Consider the following 23,045-nt stretch of genomic DNA (forward strand, 5'->3'; position numbering starts at 1 on the left):
GGATAAAAAAAAAGTTAACTCACAGTGGTGTTAGTGATTGAATTAGGTAAAATACCTAAGTTGACTGGCAAACTGCCTTATAAAGTACCTAGTAGACCTTCAATACATGTTAGTCTCTTTCTTCCCCTTGGAAATTCAGCCTTACAGCTTAGAGTTCATATGCTAATATTAATTTTTCTCTAGATTTCTTCTGTTGTCAAATACATAAGTGTAATTCCGGGGAGAGGAAATCCCAGGACAAAATACCTCTAACAACAAAATCAAAGGGAGAAATAAAGTTTAAAACCTGTTTATTGCTTACAAACTGCAGCCCAGGGCCATCTGTTTCCTGTTCAACCAGAAGTAAATTAGACCTTGCCCTCACCTCTCAGGTTCAGATAAGCCCTCAATTGCCTGGGTAATGACCCATTGGCATGGACATGAACCATTTTCCACCCTAGAGGAATGCCTATTGTTGTGCAGATACCCTAAAGCGATACTTCTCTCCACCCCTGAGGATGCACTAAAGCCAGGCAGGATATTCTGGAAACATTACAATTTTACCCATAGGCCACCCCTCCAGAAATTCCACCTTACACTTTACTTGTTCCCCCTCTTTTGCAATGGTCCCTGGGCCAGAAAACTGAAGCATTGTGACCAGACTGATGACATACAATAGTAACAGCAATAGAATCATGATAATCCTCAAGCCAGAGGATTCAGCCTATGCAGATTAAGTAAATATGCTTTATAGCACAATCTCTCACTAAGCACAAAATGTTTAATACACTAACACACTATTATTATTATTGGCTACACTTGTTTACTCATTCGTAACAACCATGCTAGATTACTCAAAAACCTTTTACCAAACATTAGACAAAGTCAAGCCTCCTAAGCATTTTTTTCTTGACAATAGCAGTAAAAGGGCCATAGGATTCAGCTAGGTTCAAAGTCCTATGCAGGTTAAGTCCAAAGCTCGTCCATTCCAACCATCACGCAGCAGCTGCAGCCTGGGGGCACATCCAAGCCACAGGGACTGTAGAAGAAAATAACCATGATCTTTGGGGTCACTCTGCTGTTACTCCAGGAATACACAGGAGGCCAGCTTCCAGGCCTTTTCTCCTAGATGCCAGAAGAGCCAGCCATCGCCAGTCCATGTGTCAAAATGTCTAGGGCCACATCCATTTAACAGTATCTAGTTTCCACTTTATTTCTAATTGCTGCTCCCATCTTTACAATGCATGTCCAGTCAAGTGGGTGCCTTGATCACTCTCAATCATCAGTGGCCCGTCATAGGCTGCAAAGAGATGCTCCAGGCTCCTCTTAGTGGTTTGCTGATCCTTACGACGTGCAGAAAGAGCAACCAATAGCCCAGTGGCTGTATCCACACATGACATGGCATACTGATATCCTTTTGACATGGGCAGAGGCCCATATAGTCTGTCTGCCACTTGAGGAGGGCTGTTGGCCCCCTTACTATTGTCTCCTGCTGCTGTGGGACTCAGTGTAAGTCCCTCTGAGAGGACAAAAGGCACTCTTTCCAGGCTCTGCTGACTTCCTCAAAGGTCAGCAGGCTACAGCCCACGTCGTCTTTAGTGCCACATGCAACAAACAGTAATGTAGCCATTGGGCCACATCAGAGGCAGACATTCCTTTTAGCCAGAACACCTGGGCCAGTGTGTCTGCCTCATCATTCCCTGGAAATGCCAAAGGCAAATGGCCAGTCGCATTATATACAGTAGGTGTCTGTGCCACACCACTCCATGGCCTTTGGGTCCAGTCTCACACCCACCCTGTGATGAGATAGGTAGTTATTATCTTGGTCAGACTGTTCTGGTGATGGGTTCTGTAGCCAGCAAGGCATGGTACACAGCACACATTTGTTTCTCTATCAAGGTCTACCGGACCTCTGCTCCTTTCCATAGTTGTGACCAGGTTCCAGCCGGCAGTAGGAGCAGCAGAAGCAGCCTTCAGCTTGGGCCGCAGTCCAGGGTCGGCATGGCCAGAAGAGGTGGTGGCACCTTCACGACCACACAAGTGCAGACAAATGTCCCTCAGCACGAACGCCACTTCTCACCATCATCTCTAGGGGCAGCACTCCCAAAGGTCACCCCTGTGACAGATTTAGGGTTCAGAGATGCTGTTGACTACCGCCAGATTAACTCCAGGGAGACGAAATCCCGAGACAGAATGCCTCTAAAACTGAAATCAGTCAAATGGAGAAATAAAGTTTAAAACCCCTTTATTTCTATTTTTTCTTAAATTTTTTATTAAGGTATGATTGATATACACTCTTATGAAGGTTTCACGTGAAAAAACAATGTGGTTACTACATTTACCCATATTATCAAGTCCCCACCCATACCCCAATGCAGTCACTGTCCATCAGTGCAGCAAGGTGCCACAGATCCACTAAGTGCCTTCTCTGTGCTACACTGTTCTCCTGTGATTCCCCACACCATGTGTACTAAACATAACACCCTTCAATCCCCTTTGCCCTCCCACACCCCTCCCCTTTCATAACCACTAGTCCCTTCTTGGAGTCTCTGTGTCTGCTGCTATTTTGTTCCTTCAGTTTTGCCTCATTGTTATACTCCACAAATGAGGGAAATCATTTGACATTTGTCTTTCTCTGCATGGCTTATTTCCCAGAGCATAATATCCTACAGCTCCATCCATGTTGTTGCAAATGGTAGGATTTGTTTCCTTCTTATGGCCAAATAGTATTCCATTGTGTATATGTACCACATCCTGTTTATTCATTCATCTACTGATGAACACTTAGGTTGCTTCCATATCTTGGCTATTGTGAAAATTGCTGCTATAAACATAGGGGTGCATATGTCTTTTTGAATCTGATAACTTGTATTCTTTGGGTAAATTCGAAGGAGTGGGATTCCCAAGTCAAATGGTATTTCTATTTTTAGTTTTTGAGAAACCTCCATATTGCTTTCCACAATGGTTGAACTAGCTTACATTCTCACCAGCAGCATAGGAGAGTTCCCCTTCTCCACATCCTCACCAGCATTTGTTGTTCTTACTTTTTTTGATGCTGGCCATCCTTACTGGTGTGAGATGATATCTCATTGTGGTTTTAATTTGCATTTCTCTGATGATGAGTGATGTGGAGCATCTTTTCATGTGTCTGTTAGCCATCTGAATTTCTTCTTTGGAGATCTGTCTCTTCATATCCTCTGCCCATTTGTTAATCAGGTTATTGCTTTTTGCGTGTTCAGGCATGTAAGTTCTTTATATATTTTGTATGTCAGATATGTCATTTACAAATATATTTTCCCATACTGGAGGATGCCTTTTTGTTCTGTTGATGATGTCCTTTGCCATACAGAAACTTTTTAGTTTGATGTATTCCCATGAGTTTATTTTTGCTTTTGTTTCCCTTGCACAATGAGATGTGTTCAGGAAGAAGTTGCTCATACTTATATTCAGGAGATGTTTGCCTATGTTGTTTTCTAAGAGTGTTATGGTTTCATGACTTACATTCAAGTCTTTAATCCATCTTGAGTTTACTTTTGTGTATCGGGTTAGACAATAATCCAGTTTCATTCTCTTGCGTGTAGGTGTCCGTTTTCACCCACACCACCTGTTGAAGAGGCTGTCATTTCCCCATTGTATATCCATGGCTCCATTATTGTATATTAATTCATCATATATGGTTGGGTTTATATCAGGGTTTTCTAGTCTGTTCCATTGGTCTATGGGTCTGTTTTTGTGCCAGTGCCAAATTCTCTTGATTACTGTGGCTTTGTAGTAGCGCTTGAAGTTGGGGAGTGTAATGCCCCCAGATTTATTCTTCTTTCTCAGGATTGCTTTGGCGATTCGTGGTCTTTTGTGGTTCCATATGAATTTTAGAATGATTTTCTCTAGTTCATTGAAGAATGCTGTTGGTATTTTGTTAGGAATTGCATTGAATCTGTAGATTGCTTTAGGCATGATTGCCATTTTGACAATATTAGTTCTTCCTATCCATGAGCATGGGATGTATTTCCATTTATTGGTATCTTCTTTAGTTTCTCTTAAGAGTGTCCTGTAGTTTTCAGGGTATAGGTCTTTCACTTCCTTGGTTAAGTTTATTCCTAGGTATTTTAGTCTTTTTGATGCAATTGTGAGTGGAATTGTTTTCCTGATTTCTCTCTCTGCTAGTTCATTGTTAGTGTATAGGAATGCAACAGATTTCTGCGTATTAATTTTGTATCCTGCAACTTTTCTGAATTCAGATATTAGATCTAGTAGTTTTGGAGTGGATTTCTTTGGGTTTTTTATGTACAATACCATGTCATCTGCAAACCAGGACAGTTTAACTTCTTCCTTGGCAGTTTGGATGCCTTTTATTTCTTTGTGTTTTGATTGCTGTGGCTAGGACCTCCAGCACTAGGTTGAATAAAAGTGGGGATAGTGGGCATCCTTTTCTTGTTACTGATCTTAAAGGAAAAGCTTTCAGCTCCTCGCTGTTAAGTATAATGTTGGCTGTGGGTTTGTCATAAATGACCTTTATTATGTTGAGGTACTTGCACTCTATACCCATTTTGTTGAGAGTTTTTATCATGAATGGATATTGAATTTTGCTGAATGCTTTTTCAGCATCTGTGGAGATGATCATGTGGTTTTTGTCCTTCTTTTTGTTGATGTGATGGATGATGTTGATGGATATTCGAATGTTGTACCACCCTTCCATCCTTGGAATTAATATTACTTGATCATGATGGATGATCTTTTTGATGTATTTTTTGAATTCAGTTTGCTAATATTTTGTTGAGTATTTTTGCATCTATGTTCATCAGGGATATTGGTCTGTAATTTTCTTTTTTGTGGTCTCTTTGCCTGGTTTTGGTATTAGAGTGTTGCTGGTCTCATATGATGAGTTTGGAAGTATTCCCTGTTCCTGTACTCTGGAAAACTTTAAGGTGGAGGATGGTCTTCACTAAATGTTTGATAAAATCAGCAGTGAAGCCATCTGGGCCAGGAGTTTTGTTCTTAGGTAGTTTTTTGATTACTCATTTGATTTCATTGCTGGTAAGTGGTCTGTTCAGATTTTCTGTTTCTTCCTTAGTCAGCCTTGGAAGGTTGTATTTTTTAGAAAGTTGGCCATTTCTTCTAGGTTATCCAGTTTATTAGCATATAACTTTTCATAGTGTTCTCCATTAATTCTTTGTATTTCTGTGGTTTCTGTAGTGATTTTTCCTTTCTCATTTCTGATTCTGTTTATGTGTGTAGACTCTCTTTTTTTCTTGATAAGTCTGGCCAGGGGTTTATCTATTTTTTTAATTTTCTCTAAGAACCACCTCCTGCTTTCATTGATTCTATTGTTTTATTCTCAATTTTATTGCTGCTCTAATCTTTATTATGTCCCTCCTACTGACTTTGGGCCTCATTTGTTCTTATTTTTCTAGTTTCATTAATTGTAAGTTTCAAATGCTTACATGTGATTGTTCTTCTTTCCTGAAGTAGGGCTGTATTGCAATTTACTTTCCTCTTAGCACGGCCTTGGCTGCATCCCATACATTTCTTGGTGTTGAATTGCTATTGTCATTTGTCTCCTTATATTGCTTGATCTCTGTTTTTATTTGGTCATTGATCCATTGGTTATTTAGGATCATGTTGTGAAGGCTCTATGTGTTTGTGGGATTTTTCATTTTCTTTGTGTAATTTATTTCTAGTTTCAAAGCTTTGTTGTCTGATAAACTGGTTGGTACAATTTCAATCTTTTTGAATTTACTGAGGCTCTTTTGTGGCTTAGTAGGTGATCTATTCTTAAAAATGTTCCATGTGCACTTGAGAACAACATGCATTCTGCTGCTTTTGGGTTTAGAGTTCTGTAGATGTCTGTTAGGTCTATCTGTTACAATGTGTTATTCAGTGCCTCTGTCTCCTTACTTATTTTGTGTGGTTGATCTGTCCTTTGGAGTGAGTGGAGTGTTGAAGTCTCCTAGAATGAATGCATTGCATTCTATTTCCCCTTTTAACTCAGTTAGTATTTGTTTCACATATGTAGGTGCTCCTGTGTTGGGACCATAGATATTTATAATGGTTATATCTTCTTGTTAGATTGACCCCTTTATCATTATGTAATGTCCTTCTTTGTCTCTTGTGACTTTGTTTTGAAGTCTATTCTGTCTCATACAAATACTGCAACTCCTGCTTTTTTCTCTCTGTTATTTGCATGAAATATCTTTTTACATCCCTTTACTTTTGATCTGTGTATGTCTTTGGGTTTAAAGTGAGTCTCTTGTAGGCAGCATATAGATGGGTCTTGTTTTTTATCCATTCAGTGACTCTGTGTCTTTTGATTGGTTCATTTAGCCCATTTACATTTAGGGTGATTATCGATAGGTATATACTTATTGCCATTGCAGGCTTTAGATTTGTGGTTACCAAAGGTACAAGGTTAATTTCCTTACTATCTAAGAGACTAACTTTACTCACTTAGTGTGCTGTTGAAAACACAATCTTAAGATTCTTTTCTTTTTCTCCTTTTCCTTCCTCCTCCATTCTTTATATGTTAGGTATCATATTCTATACTCTTTGTCTAGCCCTTTATTGACTTTGGGGATAGTTAATCTAATTTTATATTTGCTTAGTAATTAGCTGTTCTACTTTCTTTACTGTGGTTTAATTGCCTTTGGTGACAGTTATTCAACCTTAGGAACACTTCCATCTATAGCAGTCCCTCCAAAATAGAGTGTAGAAATGGTTTGTAGGGGGTTAATTCTCTCAGCTTTTGCTTATCTGGAAATTGTTTAATCCCTCCCTCAAATTTAAATGATAATCTTGCCGGATAATGTAATCTTGGTTGCAGGCCCTTCTGCTTCATGGCATTAAATACATTGTGTCACTCCCTTCTGGCCTGTAAGGTTTCTGCTGGGAAGTCTGATGTTAGCCTGATGGGCTTTCCTTTGTATGTGATCTTATTTCTCTCACTGGCTGCTTTTAATAGTCTGTCCTTATCCTTGTTGTTTGCCATTTTAATAACTGTATGTCTTGGTGTGGTCTTCCTTGGCTACCTTGTGTTGGGATATCTGTGCACCTCCATGGCCTGAGAGACTATCTCCTTCCCCAGATTGGGGAAGTTTTCAGCAATTACCTCCTCAAAGACACTTTCTATCCCTTTTTCTCTCTCTTTTTCTTCTGGCACCCCTGTAATATGAATATTGTTCCATTTGGATTGGTCACACAGATCTCTCAGTATTCTTTCATTCTTAGAGATCCTTTTTTCTCTCTGTGCCTCACCCTCTTTGTATTCCTCTTCTCTAGTTTCTATTTTGGTTATCATCTCCTCCACTGTATCCAGTCTGCTTTTAATACCCTTCATTGCACTTTTCAATGATTGGCTCTCCAACTGAAATACATTCCTGACTTCTTGAATATCTTTCCATACCTCCATGAGCATGATAATGATTTTTATTTTGAACTCCCTTTCAGGAAGGGTCATGAGGTCCATATCATCTTTCTCAGGGGTTATATTAATTTTACTCTGGACCAGGTTCCTTTGGCATTTCATATTTGTGTATGGTGCCCTCTAGTGTCCAGAATATCTACTCTCTGGAGCTGCTCAGCCCCTGAGGCAATGTTGGGGATGGCAGAGGAGTGGTATTGGTGCCTGGGGGGAGGAAAGAGCTAAAACCTGTTTATTTTGTACAAATTGCAGTCAAGGGCCGTCTCTTTCCTGTTTGGCTGAAGTAAATTAGACCTCCCCTTAACCCCTCAGGTTCAGATAATTCCTAGGTTGCCCAGGTAATTACCCATTGATATGTAGACGATCTGCTTTCTACCCCTGAGGAATGCCTATTGATATGCAGATGCATTAAAGCCTGGTGAGGAATTATGGAAATATTACAATTTTACCCACAGTAAGATTTCTCTTGTGCTTTTGATTTAGTGTTCAAATTGTTTAAAATAAAAATAAATCTCTGCCAAGCATTAAAAAGACTCATCGTTCATACTTACCAGTTGCTATGTCAATACTCTTTAGAATAACAAGGCTATAGCAGTGTTTACTGAAATGAACTTCTGACCACTATTTGTGTCTCCATGAGAACAATAAGGAGATTTGAGCACTTGAGTTTCATTTAATACCTCACAAAAGGAGATACACACTGGTTCTGAAATTATGTACTTTTCTTTTTACCCTTTATATCTGGTAAATTTGATTTTTGACCTCAACTATATACTAAACTGATTTATGTAAAAATATATGGAACCACAAATAACTAATTGGGTTTGTTATTATTTATCTCTATGCAATTAAGCAAAAGAGGTTGGAGTGGACACCGTACCAGTAGTTTGATCATATGATAAAGAAAGGGAAATGGAAATTGTGTTGTTCCTGAACATGCAAAGGAGAGCACGTTAAGGTGAGAGGAGCATTGTGATTTTAAAAGGTGGAGACAATGCTTATTAGTTACAGGAAAATCATAGAAAGACAAGTTGTCTTCTGTATAGATATTTTATGATTGGCAGATTATTATACTTTTAATTCTTAAAATGTTAAGTTAGGAATGTAATTAAGATAAAAGATATCAAATATGTTTGCATTTGTTTTGATAGACATGAAGTTTTCTGAAAATTAAGGGTGTTTGGATTGAATTGTGTCTTCTAAAAAGGCATGTTGCAGTCATAACTGCTGGAATTTCTGAATGTACCTTATTTGGAAATAAAGTCATAGCTGATGTAATTAGTTGAGACAAGGTCACACTGGAGCAGGGTGGGCTCTTAATCTGTATAACTCGCATCCTCCTAAGAAGACAGAGACAGAGGGAGAAAACATGGCCAACTGATGGTGGAGGAGAGACTGGAGAGGCGCAGCTGCAAGGAAGTGAATCTCACGGATTGCCAACAAACTGGAAGATGTAAAAGGCAAGGAAGGATCCTCCTCTACATGTTTCAGAGGGTGCATGGCCCTGCCCCCGGTGTGATTTTGGACTTAGAACTGTGAAACTATACATTTGTGTCGTTTTAAGCCTCTAAATTTGTTTCAGCATCCCTAAGAATCTAATGCAGTGGGCAATTTGTAAATTAGGCATTGAGAAACAATTTTATCTTGATGATATATGCAGTTAGTGAGGAAAGATTACATAAAATCTACCAACACAATACTAGCTTATTCTTAGTATTCTTTAAGATATTTACTCAATCATATTTTAGATTAGTTATATGTATGTGTGGTATAATTAATCAGTAAAATTCACCTCCAGTTCTACAGAAGCTTGTCTGATTCTCTGAATCATGTTGGTATAAGTAGGTTTTTGTAACATTTCTCACAACATTGGGACAGATATTATAAGAAGCAATTGATCAATGTAGTAGCAGTTTTTTAAGAAATATGAAAGGTATCTAAGTAGACACTGTTGGCTGCTTACCTAACAGCCATTTCTCCCTTCCTTTTACTTCATTTTGTTGTGGCCATGGACTTTAGGCAAAGAGCCCAGCACCAGAGCAAAGTCATGATTAATCTGAGTCAGTGGTTCTCAAAGTGTTCTTCTCTGTCCAACAGCATCAGCTTTATCAAGTGTGTTGTCAGGATCTAATCTGGAGACACAAACCACACAGTAATTTGATAGGGAAAGTTCAATATATTAAAGAGTTACACTAATCATAACAACATTGGAGCAATGAGAGATTGCCTTATAAGATGTAAACAGAATTCTGAAGTACAGTAATAGCAGATTTAAGGAGCACACCCATTCCTTAGTAACTGAGCAAACATTTATTATCTCACACATTTCCTGAGGGTTAGGAATCTAGTTGCCAGATTCCTGAGAGTCTCTGGCAGAGGGTGACAACCAAGCTGTCAGCTCACAGTTGTCTGAAGGCTCAGCTGGGGCTGGAGGGCCTGCTTGTCCATCACTCACAGGGCTGTGGGCAGGATTCTCTAGTTCCTGGTTGGAGGCTTCAGGTTTTCACCACAGGAGTCTCATCACAAACTGCTGGCTTCCCCTAGAGTGACCGAAGAATGTGCTAGAGCACCCAGGATGGAAGCTGCAGTCATTAGCAATGTGACCTCAGAGGTGAAGCACCATCCCTTAAGCCAAGACCTTACACCCAGCCCACACTCACGGGAAGAGGTCGCACAAGAGTGTAAATACCCAAAGGCTTAGAGCCCTGCATCCAGGACAGAGATCTGGGTTTCATGGGGAGGCAGAGGCATAGCCATAGCTCCCTGCTGTAAAAAATGAAATGTTGCTGTTGAGTCAGTGAAACTTGCGGAAATACATCCTCCAGAACCATGAAATGAGTGTTGCAGTAAGTGAGACTATATAAAGAATGTCATGGGGCATCAGAGAAGGAAGAGGAGAGATTAACATTCTGCCTGTTGGCATGACGAGTAGCAGAATATGTCGCCCCAAAATACACTTCTTTGAACTGATTACTTTTGAGAAATGCAGAGGAGAATCTCTGAAAATAAGGGTAGATATCTTTTGTAAGAGACGTGCATGTATAAAAGACATCTCCATTTGTAAGGACGTCTCCTTGTCAGTACCAGGTAAAGAAGGATGACTAAATATGCAGAAACTCTCGTCAGTGGAGGAGGCATAGATGCAGATCTCTGTAAGAACCCCAGCCGTGTTTACTGTGCTTTTCCTGGTCACCTCCCCGCTACATCTCTTTCATCTTTAGCTGAAGATGGTATTTAAGTGGCAGCTTGAGCCCTCTTGGGAAGTTACTCATTTTCCTGGTTATATCTCCCCCGCATATATGAGGTATACATGGTATACCTTTTGTTTGGAAACTTCTGTTTGTTTTTCTCTTGTTTATCTGTGTTTTATTACAGGGGGAGAGGTGGTCTCAGGTAAGAATAACCTAGAAGGAGAGAGGCAAAATTTTTTACCCCTGTAGGCATAAGGAAAGGCTTTTCAGATAAGATGACATTTATGTGGCACTTGAAGGGTTAAGTGATGTTAAAAGATAAACTCAGGCATATTTTTAAAAATTTTCATTGAGGTATCATTGATATACAATGTCACATTGCTTTCAAGTATTCAACACAGTGGTTCAACCGTTACCCATATTATTAAATCCTCACCCCTTCTAGTACACTTACTATCTGTCAGCATAGGAAAATGTTGCAGAACCATTGGCTATATTCTCCATGCTGTACTACCATCCCCATGACCAACTTACATTATGACTGAGAATTTTTGTGCCTTTTTATTTCCCTCACCTTCCTCACCCACCTACCCAAACCCCACCCCCATGATAACCACCAATCACTTTTCAGTGTCTGTGAATCTACTGCTATTTTGTTCATTTTGTTTTCTTTTGTTTTTAGATTCCACAAATAGGTGAAATCATGTGGTATATGTATTACTCCGCCTGGCTTATTTCACTTAGTATAGTACGCTCTGGGTCCATCCATGTTTTTGCAAATGGCAGGATTCCCTTTTATTATGACTGAATAATATTCCATTGTGTATGTGTACCACCTATTCTTTATCCATTCATCTATTGTTGGACATTTAGATTGCTTCCATAACTTGGCTATTGTAAATAGTGCTGTAATAAACATAGGGGTGCATATGTCATTTTGAATCAGGAATATTTTCTTTGGGTAAATTCCTAGGTGTGGGATTACTGGGTTAAATGGTATTTCTGTTTTTAGTATTTTTAGGAACCTCCACACTGGTTTCCACAGTGACCGCACCAACTGTCATTCTTGCCAGCAGTGTAGGAGGCTCCCTTTTCTCCGCATCCTTGCTAACACTTGTTATTTTTTTCTTTCGGATAGTGGCCATTCTAACTGGTGTGAGGTGATACGTCATTGCGATTTTCATTTACATTTCCCTGATAAACAGTTATGTGGAGCATCTTTTCATGTGCTTAGAAAAATGTTTTCAGGTCCTCTGCCCATTTCTTAACTTGGTTATTTATTTATTTTTTGGTGTTGAGGTATTATGTAAGCTTTTTATTTTGGATGTTAACCCTTATTATATGAATCATTTAGTAATATATTCTCCCAAACTGTAGGGTGGTTTTTTTGTTCTGCTGATGGAGGTCTTTCCTGTACACACGCTTTTTAGTTTAATGTAGTCGCACTTGTTCATTTTTTATGTTGTTTCCCTTGCCCGAGTACATTTATCGAGGAAAAAGCTTCTCGTCCTTACATTCAAGAGATTTTTGCCTGTTTTCTTCTAATAGTTTTATGGTTTCATGTCTTACATTCAGGTCTTTGATCCATTTCAAGTTTACTTTTGTGTATGGAGTTAATCCAGTTTCATTCTCTTACATGTAGTTGTCCAGTTTTCCCGACAAGAGTTATTGAAGAGGCAGTCTTTTCCCCATTGTATATCCACAGCTCCTTTATCATGTATTGATTGGCCATATATATATATGTGGGTTTATATCTGGGCTCTTTATTGTGTTCTATTGATCTGTGGGTCTGTTCTTGTGCCAGTACCAAATTGTCTTGATTACTGTAGCTTTGTAGTAGAGCTTGAAGTTGGGGAGTGTAATCCCCTCTGTTTTATTCTTCCTTCTCAGGATTGCTTTGGCTATTTGGGGTCTTTGGTGGTTCCATATGAATTTTAGAACTGTTTGTTCAAGTTCTTTGAAGAATGCTGTTGGTATTTTGATAGGAATTTTATTGAATGTAGATTGCTTTAGGCAGGGTGGCCATTTTGACAATATTAGTTCTTCCTAGCCAAAAGCATAGGATGAATTTCCATTTATTTGTATCCTCTCTAATTTATCTTAGGAGTGTCTTGCAGTTTTCAGAGTATAGGTCTTTCACTTCCTTGGTTAGGTTTATTCCTAGGTATTTTATTCTTTTTGATGCTATTGTGAATGGAATTGTTTTCCTGATTTCTCTCTCTGCTAGTTCATTGATAGTGTATAGGAATGCAACAGATTTCTGTGTATTTATTTTGTATCCTGCAACTTTGCTGAATTCAGATAATAGATCTAGTAATTTTGGAGTGGATTCTTTAGGGTTCTTTATGTACAATATTATGTCATCTGTAGACAGGGACAGTTTAACTTCTTCCTTACCAATCTGGATGCCTTTTATTTCTTTTGTTGTCCGATTGTCATGGCTGGGACTTCTAGTACTGTGTTGAATAAAAATGGGGAGAGTGGGCATTCTTGTCTTGCTCCTGATCTTAGAGGAAAACTTTCCTGCTTTACACTATTAAGTATGATCTTGGCTGCAGGTTTCTCATATATGGCCTTTATTATGTTGAGGTACTTGCCCTCTATACCCATTTTGTTGAGAGTTTTTATCATGAATGGATGTTGAATTTTGCTGAATGCTTTTTCAGCATCTATGAAGATGATCATGTGGTTTTTCTCCTTGTTTTTGTTGATGTAATGGGTGATGTTGATGGATTTTCAAATGTCGTACCATCCTTGCATCCCTGGGATGAATCCCACTTGATCATGATGTATGATCCTCTTGATGTATTTTTGAATTTGATTTGCTAATATTTTGTTGAGTTTTTTGCCTCTTTGTTCATCAGGGATATTGGTCTCTAGTTTTCCTTTTTTGTGGTATCTTTGCCTGGTTTCGGTATTAGAGTGTTGCTGGATTCATAGAATGAATTTGGAAGTATTCCCTCCTAATTTTTGGAAAAGTTTAAGGAAAATGGGTATTATGTCTTCTTTAAATGTCTGATAAATTCAGCGGTGAATACATCTGGTCTGGAGATTCTTTTCCTTGGGTAGTTTTTTGATTACTGATTCAATTTCATTGCTGGTAATTGGTCTTTTCAAATTTTCAGTTTCTTCCTGGGTCAGCCTCAGAAGGTTGTATTTTTCTAGAAAGTTGTTCATTTCTTCTACATTATCCAGGTTGTTAGGAAATAATTTTTCAGAGTATTCTCTAATAATTCTTCTTATTTCTGTGGTGTCTGTCATGATTTTTCCTTTTCTTATTTCTGATTTTTTTGTGTTTAAATTCTCTTTTTTTCTTGATAAGTCTGGCTAGAGATTTATCTATTTTGTTATTTTTTTCAAAGAATCACCTCCTGCTTTCATTGATTCTTTCTGTTGTTTTATTCTTCTCAATTTTGTATATTTCTTCTCTGATCTTTATTATGTCCCTACTTCTACTGACTTTGGGCCTTATTTGTTCTTTTTCCAGTTCCAATAATTGTGAATTTAGACTCTTCATTTGGTATTGATTTTCCTTCTTTAAATAGGCCTCGATATCTATATACTTTCCTCTTAGAACTGCCTTCACTGCATGTCACAGAATTTGGGGTGTTCAACTGTTGTTTTCTCTTATCTCCATATATTGGTTGATCTCTTTTAATTTGGTCATTGATCCATTGATTATTTAGGGGCATACTGTCTAGCCTCCATGAGTTTGTGAACCTTTTTGTTTTCTTTGTACAATTTATTTCTAGATTCATACCTTTGTGATCTAAGACATTGGTTGGTACAATTTCAATGTTTTTGAATTTTTTGAGGCTCTTTTTGTGGCCCTGTATGTGATCTATTCTTGAAAATGTTCCATGTGCTCTTGAGAAAAATGGGTATCCTGCTATTTTTGGATGGAGTGTTCTATAGATGTCTGTTAGGTTCATCTGTTCTAATGTGTTGTTTAGTGCCTCTGTCTCTTTATTTTCTGTGTGGTTGATTTGTCTTTGGAGTGAGTTTTTGTACATATTGTGTGCTCCTATGTTGGGTGAATAGCTATTTAGAATGGTTATATCTTCTTGATGAACTGACTCCTTTATCATTGTATAATGTACTTCTTTGTCTGTGGTTACTTTCTTGTTTTGTGGTCTGTTTTATCTGACACAAGTATTGCATCTCCTTCCTTTTTCTCCCTATTGTTTGCATGAAATATCCTTTTCTATCCCTTCACTTTTAGTCTGTGTATGCCTTTGGGTTTGAAGTGGGTCTCTTGTAAGTAGCATATAGATGGGTCTTTCTTTTTTATCCATTCTTTCTATGTGTGTCTTTTGGTTGGTGCATTCAGACCATTTACTTTTAGGCTTATTATCAATAGATATGTACTTATTGCCATTGCAGGCTTTGGATTTGTGGTTACTAAAGCTACAATGGCAGCTTTACTATCTACAGTCTACCTTATTATGCTCTTATAAACACAATCTGAAGATTCTTTTTTTCCCTCCCTTATTTTTATTCCTTCTCCTCTGTTTATATGTTAAGTGTCATATTCTGTATTCTTTGTGTAATCCTTGACTGACTTTGTGGGTAGCTGATTTAATTTTGCATTTGGTTAGTACTTAATGGGTCTTCTTCCTTTGCTGTGAATTTATTTTCTCTGGTGACTGCTATTTAGCCTTAGGCACACTTCCATCCAGACCAGCCCCTTTAAAATACACTGTAGAGATTGTTTGTGGGAGATAAATTCCCTGAAATTTTGCTTATCTTGAAATTGTTTAATCCCTCCTTCAAATTTAAATGTAATCTTGCAGGGTAGAGTATTCTTGGTTTAAGGCTCTTCTTTTTTATTATTTTGAATATATCATGTCTCTCCCTTCTGGCCTATAAGGTTTCTGCTGAGAAGTCTGATGATACCCTGATAGGTTTTCCTTTGTAGGTGATCTTTTTCTCTCTGTAGCTGCCTTTAATACTCTGTCCTTGTCCTTGATCTTTGCCATTTTTTTTATTATATGCTTGGTGTTGTCTTCCTTGGGTCCCTTGTGTTGGGAGGTCTGTGGACTTCCATGGCCTGAGAAACTATTTCCTTCCCCATATTGGGGACATTTTCAGTAATTATTTCTTCAGAGACAATTTCTGTCCCTTTTTCTCTCTTCTTCTTCTGATACCCCTATAATGCGAATATTGTTCTGTTTGGATTGGTCACACAGTTTTCTTATTATTTTCATTCCTAGAGATCCTTTTTTCTCTCTCTGCCTCAGCTTCTTTGTATTCCTGTTCTCTAATTTATATTCCATTTACCATTTCCTCTACCTCATCTAATCTGCTTTTAAATCCCTCCTTTGTTTCATTACAGTTACTGTATTTTTTAAGGTATCTGTTTCCCTCCTGAATTTGTCCCTTAGGTGTTCAGTACATTTTGTAGCTCCATTAGCATGCTTATGACTTTTATTTTGAAATATTTTTCAGGAAGACTAGTAATTTCAGTCTCTCTCACCAAGCCCTGTTTCTGGTGTTTGAGGGGTTTTTCACTGAACAAGGTTCTTCTGTCTTTTCATAGTTCTGGAGCAATGGGAGTGGTGGCAGGCAAATGGCCCAGGTGTCAGCTGGGAGGGCAAAGTTCCTTCCTGCTTACTGGATGTAGTGCCTTTCTCCACTGTCTGTTCCAGTTAACCGCGTGCAGGGAGCAGCCTCTGGGTTAGTCCCCTTATCTGCTGTGGGTGGGGCCACCTTCAGGAAGGCCTATGGTGACAGCTGGGGTCACAGGTGAGCAGCGCAGGTTTTGCCACGAGGACAAAGCCCTTTTGTGCTTCTCTGCCGCAGTGCCTGTCTCCACTTTCTGGGCTAGTTAGCCACTCCGAGAGAGTGACCTGTGGGTTAATCCCTTAAACTGCCATGGATAGGGCTGCTCTCCTGCTGACCTAGGCTATGGCGGGGGTCACAGGTAAGTTGCACAGGTGTTTGCAGGGAGGGAAAAGCCCTTTTGTTCTCCCCTGTCACTGTGCCTGTCTCCACTGTCTGGGCTGGTTTGCCGTGTGCAGAGAAATGCCTCTGTGTTATGCTGTGTAGTTTCTGTAGGCGGGGCTGCCCACCTTCTCGTCTGCAGCAATGGTGAGGACAGTGGGTTTGTGCTCAGGTGGCAATGGGGAGGAAGGAGAAGCAGGCTGTTTGTCATGGTGAGGGACCTCAGGATGCATTGCCAGCCAGGGGGATGGAGCACGTGAAGCTCCTGAAAGTTCCCAACCTGCTGGGCTGAAGGTGCCAGGATGATTTTGTCCACCTGTTCCTTCTCCTAAATGCTGGCCCCTTCAGCAGCCCTGTGTTGAGAAGTCCTACAAAGCTCCTGCTTTTCTTTTGTCCCAGGGCAGCCATTTGTGGGAAGTTGTTCACAGTCTTAGTCTCTTTGGTTTTTAACCCCTCTAATCTCCAGAGCACCATGCAGTGTGGGTCTGTGCTCTCCGGGTAGATTTCTAGCGCTGGTTAACAGTCCTGTGCTTCCACTCCCTCCCCACTCTGATTCTCTTCCTCCTGCCGGTGAGCTGGGGAGGGGGGAGTGCTTGGGTCCTGATGGCTTGTGGCTTTTTACTTTACCCTTTTCCGTGAGGTGTTGACTTCTCCCAGAAGTAGGCTGCCTAGTGTACCGTTACTTCTAGTCACTCTTTTAGGAATAGTTGTGTTTGCTGTATTTTCAAAATATATGTGGTTTGGGGGAGATTTCTGTCACACTTCTCAAGCCATCTTTTTTCCTCTCCCCTGTGTTATTTCATTTTAATCACCTGTAATATTTGTAAAATTTATATATTCTTTTTATTTTTTCTGAATGTAATATGGAACACAGCCTATGAACATGCTAGCCTAAATGCACACCTCATGTAGAACCTGCAGGTGAGGCAGAGAGGTGCACAGTATGTGTGTATGTACATGTTTAGGAGACAACAGACAGAAAAAAATTATTTCCCCATAATTTTTCTCATGAAGTATGTAGAAAAAATATGGCTGAAGAAGAATTTGACTTCCTGAAAGTTTTTTCAAGATCTGAACTGGGGTGGTTGGTTTGCCTAACATCATGCAATGTTTGTTTATCTGTCTTTTTCTCTTTCTCTCTCTCTCTCTCTCTCTCTCTCTCTCTCTCTCTCTCTCTCTCTCTCTTACTCTCTCTGTGAAAAGAGCACTCTCATCCTGATTCAAAGATTGATACCATGAAAACACTGAAGAAGAAATGTACGTCTTCTTTTGAACATGCTTTGCATATTAAGTGGGATAAGAGTTGCAGCCAAATCTTAGGAGGAGTCTTAAAGCCAGTGATTGATATCTATTCCAGTGTGGTTTTGCTTTATACCACTTTGAAGCATCCTTGTTTGGGAAAATTCTGTCCCTCCCTTTCAGTACATTAAAAGATTTCATGCCACTCCCTTCTAGCCTGTAAAGTTTCTGCTGAGAAATCTGCTGATAGCCCAATGGGGTTTTCTTTGTAGATAACTGTCTGCCTCTTTTTCTGCTTTAATATTCTCTCTCTTATCTTTAGTCTTTGCCATTTTAATTACTGTGTGTCTTGGTTTTGTTTTCCTGGGGCTCCTTTTGTTAGGCGCTCTCTGTACTTCCAGAACCTGGGTGTCTATTTCCTTCCCCAGTGTAGCTCCAGGGAGGGAACGGGTATTCCTGGCTCTGGGCGAATGAACCAGCGGAGCCAAAATCAGTCAAGAGAAAAGGCAGGTTGGGAGAAAGGGCTTTTTATTGCTCATAATGCTGCCACTCTTGCTCCTTCCCTTTCTTCTGGGTCTCCACTAGCACATCCCTCTTCGTGTTCTCTGTCTCTGCCTCTGCAGTCACTTCTCCACCTGCCCCTTCTTGGCAAGTCCCCGGCAACTGACAGATGCCAGACCTATTATGTACCAGGATCAGAGGGAAGGAGAGGATGGCCATCCTCTCTCCACCCCTTGCCCCAGAGGCTGTGAGAAGCTGCAGTAGTAAATACCTATTGACATGTAAATGGACTAAGGCCAGGTGGGAGATTCTGAAAATTCTGTACTTTACCCCCACACTGAAATTGGAGAAATTTCTTGCTATGATTTCTTCAAGAGACTTTCTGTCCTCTTCTCCTCTGGTACCCCTATTATGCAAATATTTTTTGGAGTAGTCACAGCTCTCAACATCCTTTCATTCCTAGAGATTCTTTATTCTCTCTGTTCCTCAGATTCATTGTTTTCTTGTTTCCTAATTTCCATCTCATTGACTCTCTCCTCTACTTGTAGCAACCTATTATTCATTCCCTCCACTGTATATTTCATTTCAGTTACTGTATTCTTCAGCTCTCAGTGACTCTTTCTCAAGTGTTCTCTCTTGTTGATATTCTCACTGAGACAGTCAATACTATTCACAGATCAGTGAGCATATTAGGACTGTTACTTTGAAATCTTTGTCAAGAAGACTGGTGGTCTCTGTTTCACTTAGCCTTCTTTCTGGTGTCTTATTTTGTTCTTTTGTTTGGGAACATTCCTGGGCTCTTCATTTAGTCAGGGTTTCTGTGTTTCTTCCTTTGTATTAGATGGATCTGCTCTGCTTCCTCATCTAGATAGTAATGGCTTTATGAAGAAGTCACCCTGTGGTGCCCAGAAACTCATCTCTTTGCTCACCTGTGCATGGTTCTCCTTTGTGGGGGAGCTGCATTTGCTGTTGGTGGGCTGTGGGCGGGGCCGCCTTTCTGCCTGTCTGCAGGCAGTGGCTGATCTGTCAGCAGGGGCCTTTTGTGAGCATTGCAGTGCATCTGGGAAGTCGTGGGCAGGGTTGCCTCTGCCTGCCAGGCAGCATTGGTGGGGATGCTGGCCCGGTGGGGTGGGCATGGTAAGTATGTAGGGGGGGTGCACCAGTGAGGGAAATTGGGCACTTGGAGCTGTCTCTCACAGGTGCCTCCCCATTTGGGCTGAGAGAGAGCCAAGAAAGTTGTGAAAACCTCCCTTTGCCTGCCAGACAGTGAAGTCTGACCGTTTCTGACCACTGCTGGGCCAAGCAGCTGGCTGGGTATGCGAGGAAGCACACCCCAGCTCTGAGCCACCAGTGAGGGAGATGGAGCATTTGGAGCTGACTTTGCAAACACTCAACCAGATGGGCTGAGGATAGCTGGGAAAGTATAGTTCACTTGCTGGTTCCTCTGTGGAGAGTGTCCCGTCTTACCCTCACTCCTCTGGCACCCCTCCCACTGCTGGCAAGTCTTTCAAACCACCATGTCTGTGTTGAGTCTCAGTGGGACTGCTGAAGCATGCCTGACCTCCACAAGCAGCAGGAGTATCAGGCTCCGCAAGTGTTCCCACTCTTCCTGGTGTCCAGCCCTGGTAATCACCAAAGCCTGATTCAGTATGGACTCCTGTTCCCAGAGCAGATCTATCGGGTCATGTGTGCAGAGTTACTGGGCGCCTGTCAACTCCCCACTCCATTCCTCTCCCTTTCATCTGTGAGCTGGGATGGGGGAATGGCTGGGGTCCTGATTGATTGTTGCTCTGCCGCTTTACCCTTGTCAGTGTGGTCTCCTCTTCTTCCCCAGGTGTAGGTGGTCTGTTCTGCAGGCTTCAGGTCATTTTCAGGGTCAGTTGTATTCACTGTAGTGGCTTCCTTGGCATGTGTATGGGAGGAGGGTTTTGCCTTGCCTTCCTACTCTGCCATTTTTTCCACATTCCAATTGTAACTTAAATTCTAGGGTTGGCTTTTGTCCAGATGCCCAAATTTCAGTAAAATTTGCACTGAAAGCCCTAACTGCAGTAACATAATTTCTCTAAAGTACTACAGGACTCATTCCATTATGGTAATGGGTCAGTTATCAGGGAGACATCACGGTGATAAATTTTTCTGTGCGTAATGGTAGAAAAAAAGTATACATCAAAAAATATTGGAGTAGACAATTCCATAGACATAATCAGTATTTTAATTACCATACCAATTGATACAGCAACTGGATTTTTAAAAAATCATTAACAGCAGAAAAACCTGAATAGTACTATATCAACTGTGAGTTTGGGAATATTGCTAAATTTCCCCTGGGAAAGACTACCAGATGCAAGAGTATCTGTTTCCTTAGCTTGTAGCCTTGTTGTTCAAATATTTTAAGTGGTTTTATTATTTAGACAATCTGTAGTATTTGTACTTACTTACATTTCATTAATTGCTAAGTGATTGGAGATTTTTCCATAAGCTTGTCATTTTTTTTTTTAGGAGGTACATTGATCTATTTTGTATTATTCTGGTCCTTTTTGTGTTTTATATTGCAAATATTTCTACTTTTCATTAACTTTTAAACCATCTTTCTTTTTTTTTGAGAGGGCATCTCTCATATTTATTGATCATATGGTTGTTAACAACAATAAAAATCTGTATAGGGGACTCAATGCACAATCATTAATCAACCCCGAGCCTAATTCTCAACAGTCTCCAATCTTCTGAAGCATAACGAACAAGTTTTTACATGGTGAACAAGTTCTTACATAGTGAATAAGTTCTTACATGGTGAACAGTGCAAGGGCAGTCATCACAGAAACTTTCAGTTTTGATCACTCATCATGAACTATAAACAATCAGGTCAATTATGATTATTCGTTTGATTTTTATACTTGATTTATATGTGAATCCCACATTTCTCCATTATTATTATTATTATTATTATTATTATTATTATTATTTTAAATAAAATGCTGAAGTGGTAGGTAGATGCAAGATAAAGGTAGAAAACATAGTTTAGTGCTGTAAGAGGGCAAATGTAGATGATCAAAAACCATCTTTCTTATGTTCTTTCACTCATAGAAGTTAAAATATCTGTGTAGTCAAATCCATTTTTTTCTTGTTTCTTTCATTTTTTTTCTTTGGTACTTACAACTTGTGTAATCCTGCTTGTGATTTATAGTTCATATAGGGCATTATTTCATTTAAATTTACCTTATAAAACCAAAGTAGACTCCCTCTAGTCAATGAAGTACTGAAATGGGCCAAGTAATATAATTTGTCTGTTACATTCTTACTATTCAGACTGAAAGTATTTGCTACCACACTGTTCTATTCTTGTGCAATTTAAATTTGTGTCTTCTTTTGGTTCTCAGATTATTTATAATTTTGCAAGGAGGATCCAGAACAAAATCAAAGATCTTCTACAGCAAATGGAAGAAGGGCTGAAGACAGCTGATCCACATGATTGCTCTACCTATACTGGTTGGACAGGTGAGAATATGGGGTATAAGTAATTGGTATGTTTTACTTTTAGATTATGATACATAAGACTGGGATTTGAATTTTTTTCTTTTAAAATGCTAAAGGTTTATATCCTTTAAATAAAGTTTCAAACTGTCTTCATTGACAAGATGCTTTGGAATTATATTTCTAAGGAAATTCTGCCAAAGATTGAACTTCAACATAGTATGTCATATTTCTATAACATGATGTATTTGACTAATATATTATTGTTCATGAAAATGTGTAATAAGTGCAAACTTGCTCTAGGGTCATTTTTTTGTTTGCTTTTGCCGCTTTGATCTTTGTGTCAAGTTTCAGTTTTGTGATTTCTCTGGTTCATTATCTATAAACTAACTTATTGCTTGTACACATTTGGCTCTAAAATAAAACAAAGATTTTAATTTTTATTTTGATAAAAATAATTAAGCAACCAGTAATACACTTTACATTGAAAAACTTAATTTCAAAATTAGTTTACCTGAACTAATCTTTACATCCTTCTTATTTATTTACCATATAACCAGAACATTGGAATTGCTATTTAGGGAATACAAAAGTAACAAAAGACAGACCTTGTCTTGAAGAATTAGATTACCATATGATTACTGCTAATGACAGTATACCTATAAATTTATAATGTTTTTTGCTAATTTTTAAGTCTAATTATTCCTTTTTTTAATTTCGGTATCATTAATATACAATCACATGAGCAACATCATAGTTACTAGAGTCCCCCCATTATCAAGTCCCCACCACATGTCCCATTACAGTCACTGTCCATCATCATAGTAAAATGCTATAGAGTCACTACTTGTCTCCTCTGTGCTATACTGTCTTCCCCATAACGCCCCCTACATTATGTGTGCTAATCACAATGCCCCTTAAGCCTCTTCTCCCTCCCTTCCCACACACCCTCTACAGTCCCTTTCTCTTTGGCAACTATTAGTGCATTCTTCGGTTCTGTGAGTCTGCTGCTGTTTTGTTCCTTCAGTTTTTGCTTTGCTCTATGCTCCACAGATGAATGAAACCACTGGGTACTTGTATTTCTCCACCTTCCTTATTTCACTGAGCATAATACCCTCTAGCTCCATCCATGTTGTTGCAAATGGTAGGAGTTTTTTTCTATTTACGGCTGAATAATATTCCATTGTGTATATGTACCACATCTTCTTTATCCATTCATCTACTGACAGACACTTAGGTTGCTTCCATTTCTTGGCTATTGTAAATAGTGCTGCAATAAACATAGGGGTGCATATGTCTTTTTGAAA

At 39.3% G+C, this 23,045-nt stretch overlaps 1 protein-coding gene across 1 annotated transcript in view; it reads left to right on the forward strand.

Annotated features, from left to right (window-relative positions):
- The window catches only part of LOC140849964 (lanC-like protein 2), a 202,945-nt gene that overhangs the window by 132,696 nt on the left and 47,204 nt on the right, over window positions 1-23,045 (forward strand). The window contains exon 2 of the mRNA XM_073239173.1: window positions 21,645-21,762. Coding sequence (XP_073095274.1) covers window positions 21,645-21,762 — 118 coding nt within the window. The remainder of the gene's footprint in view (window positions 1-21,644; window positions 21,763-23,045) is intronic.

This window comes from Manis javanica, chromosome 6, assembly GCF_040802235.1.
Source record: "Manis javanica isolate MJ-LG chromosome 6, MJ_LKY, whole genome shotgun sequence".
Classification (NCBI taxonomy): domain Eukaryota; kingdom Metazoa; phylum Chordata; class Mammalia; order Pholidota; family Manidae; genus Manis; species Manis javanica.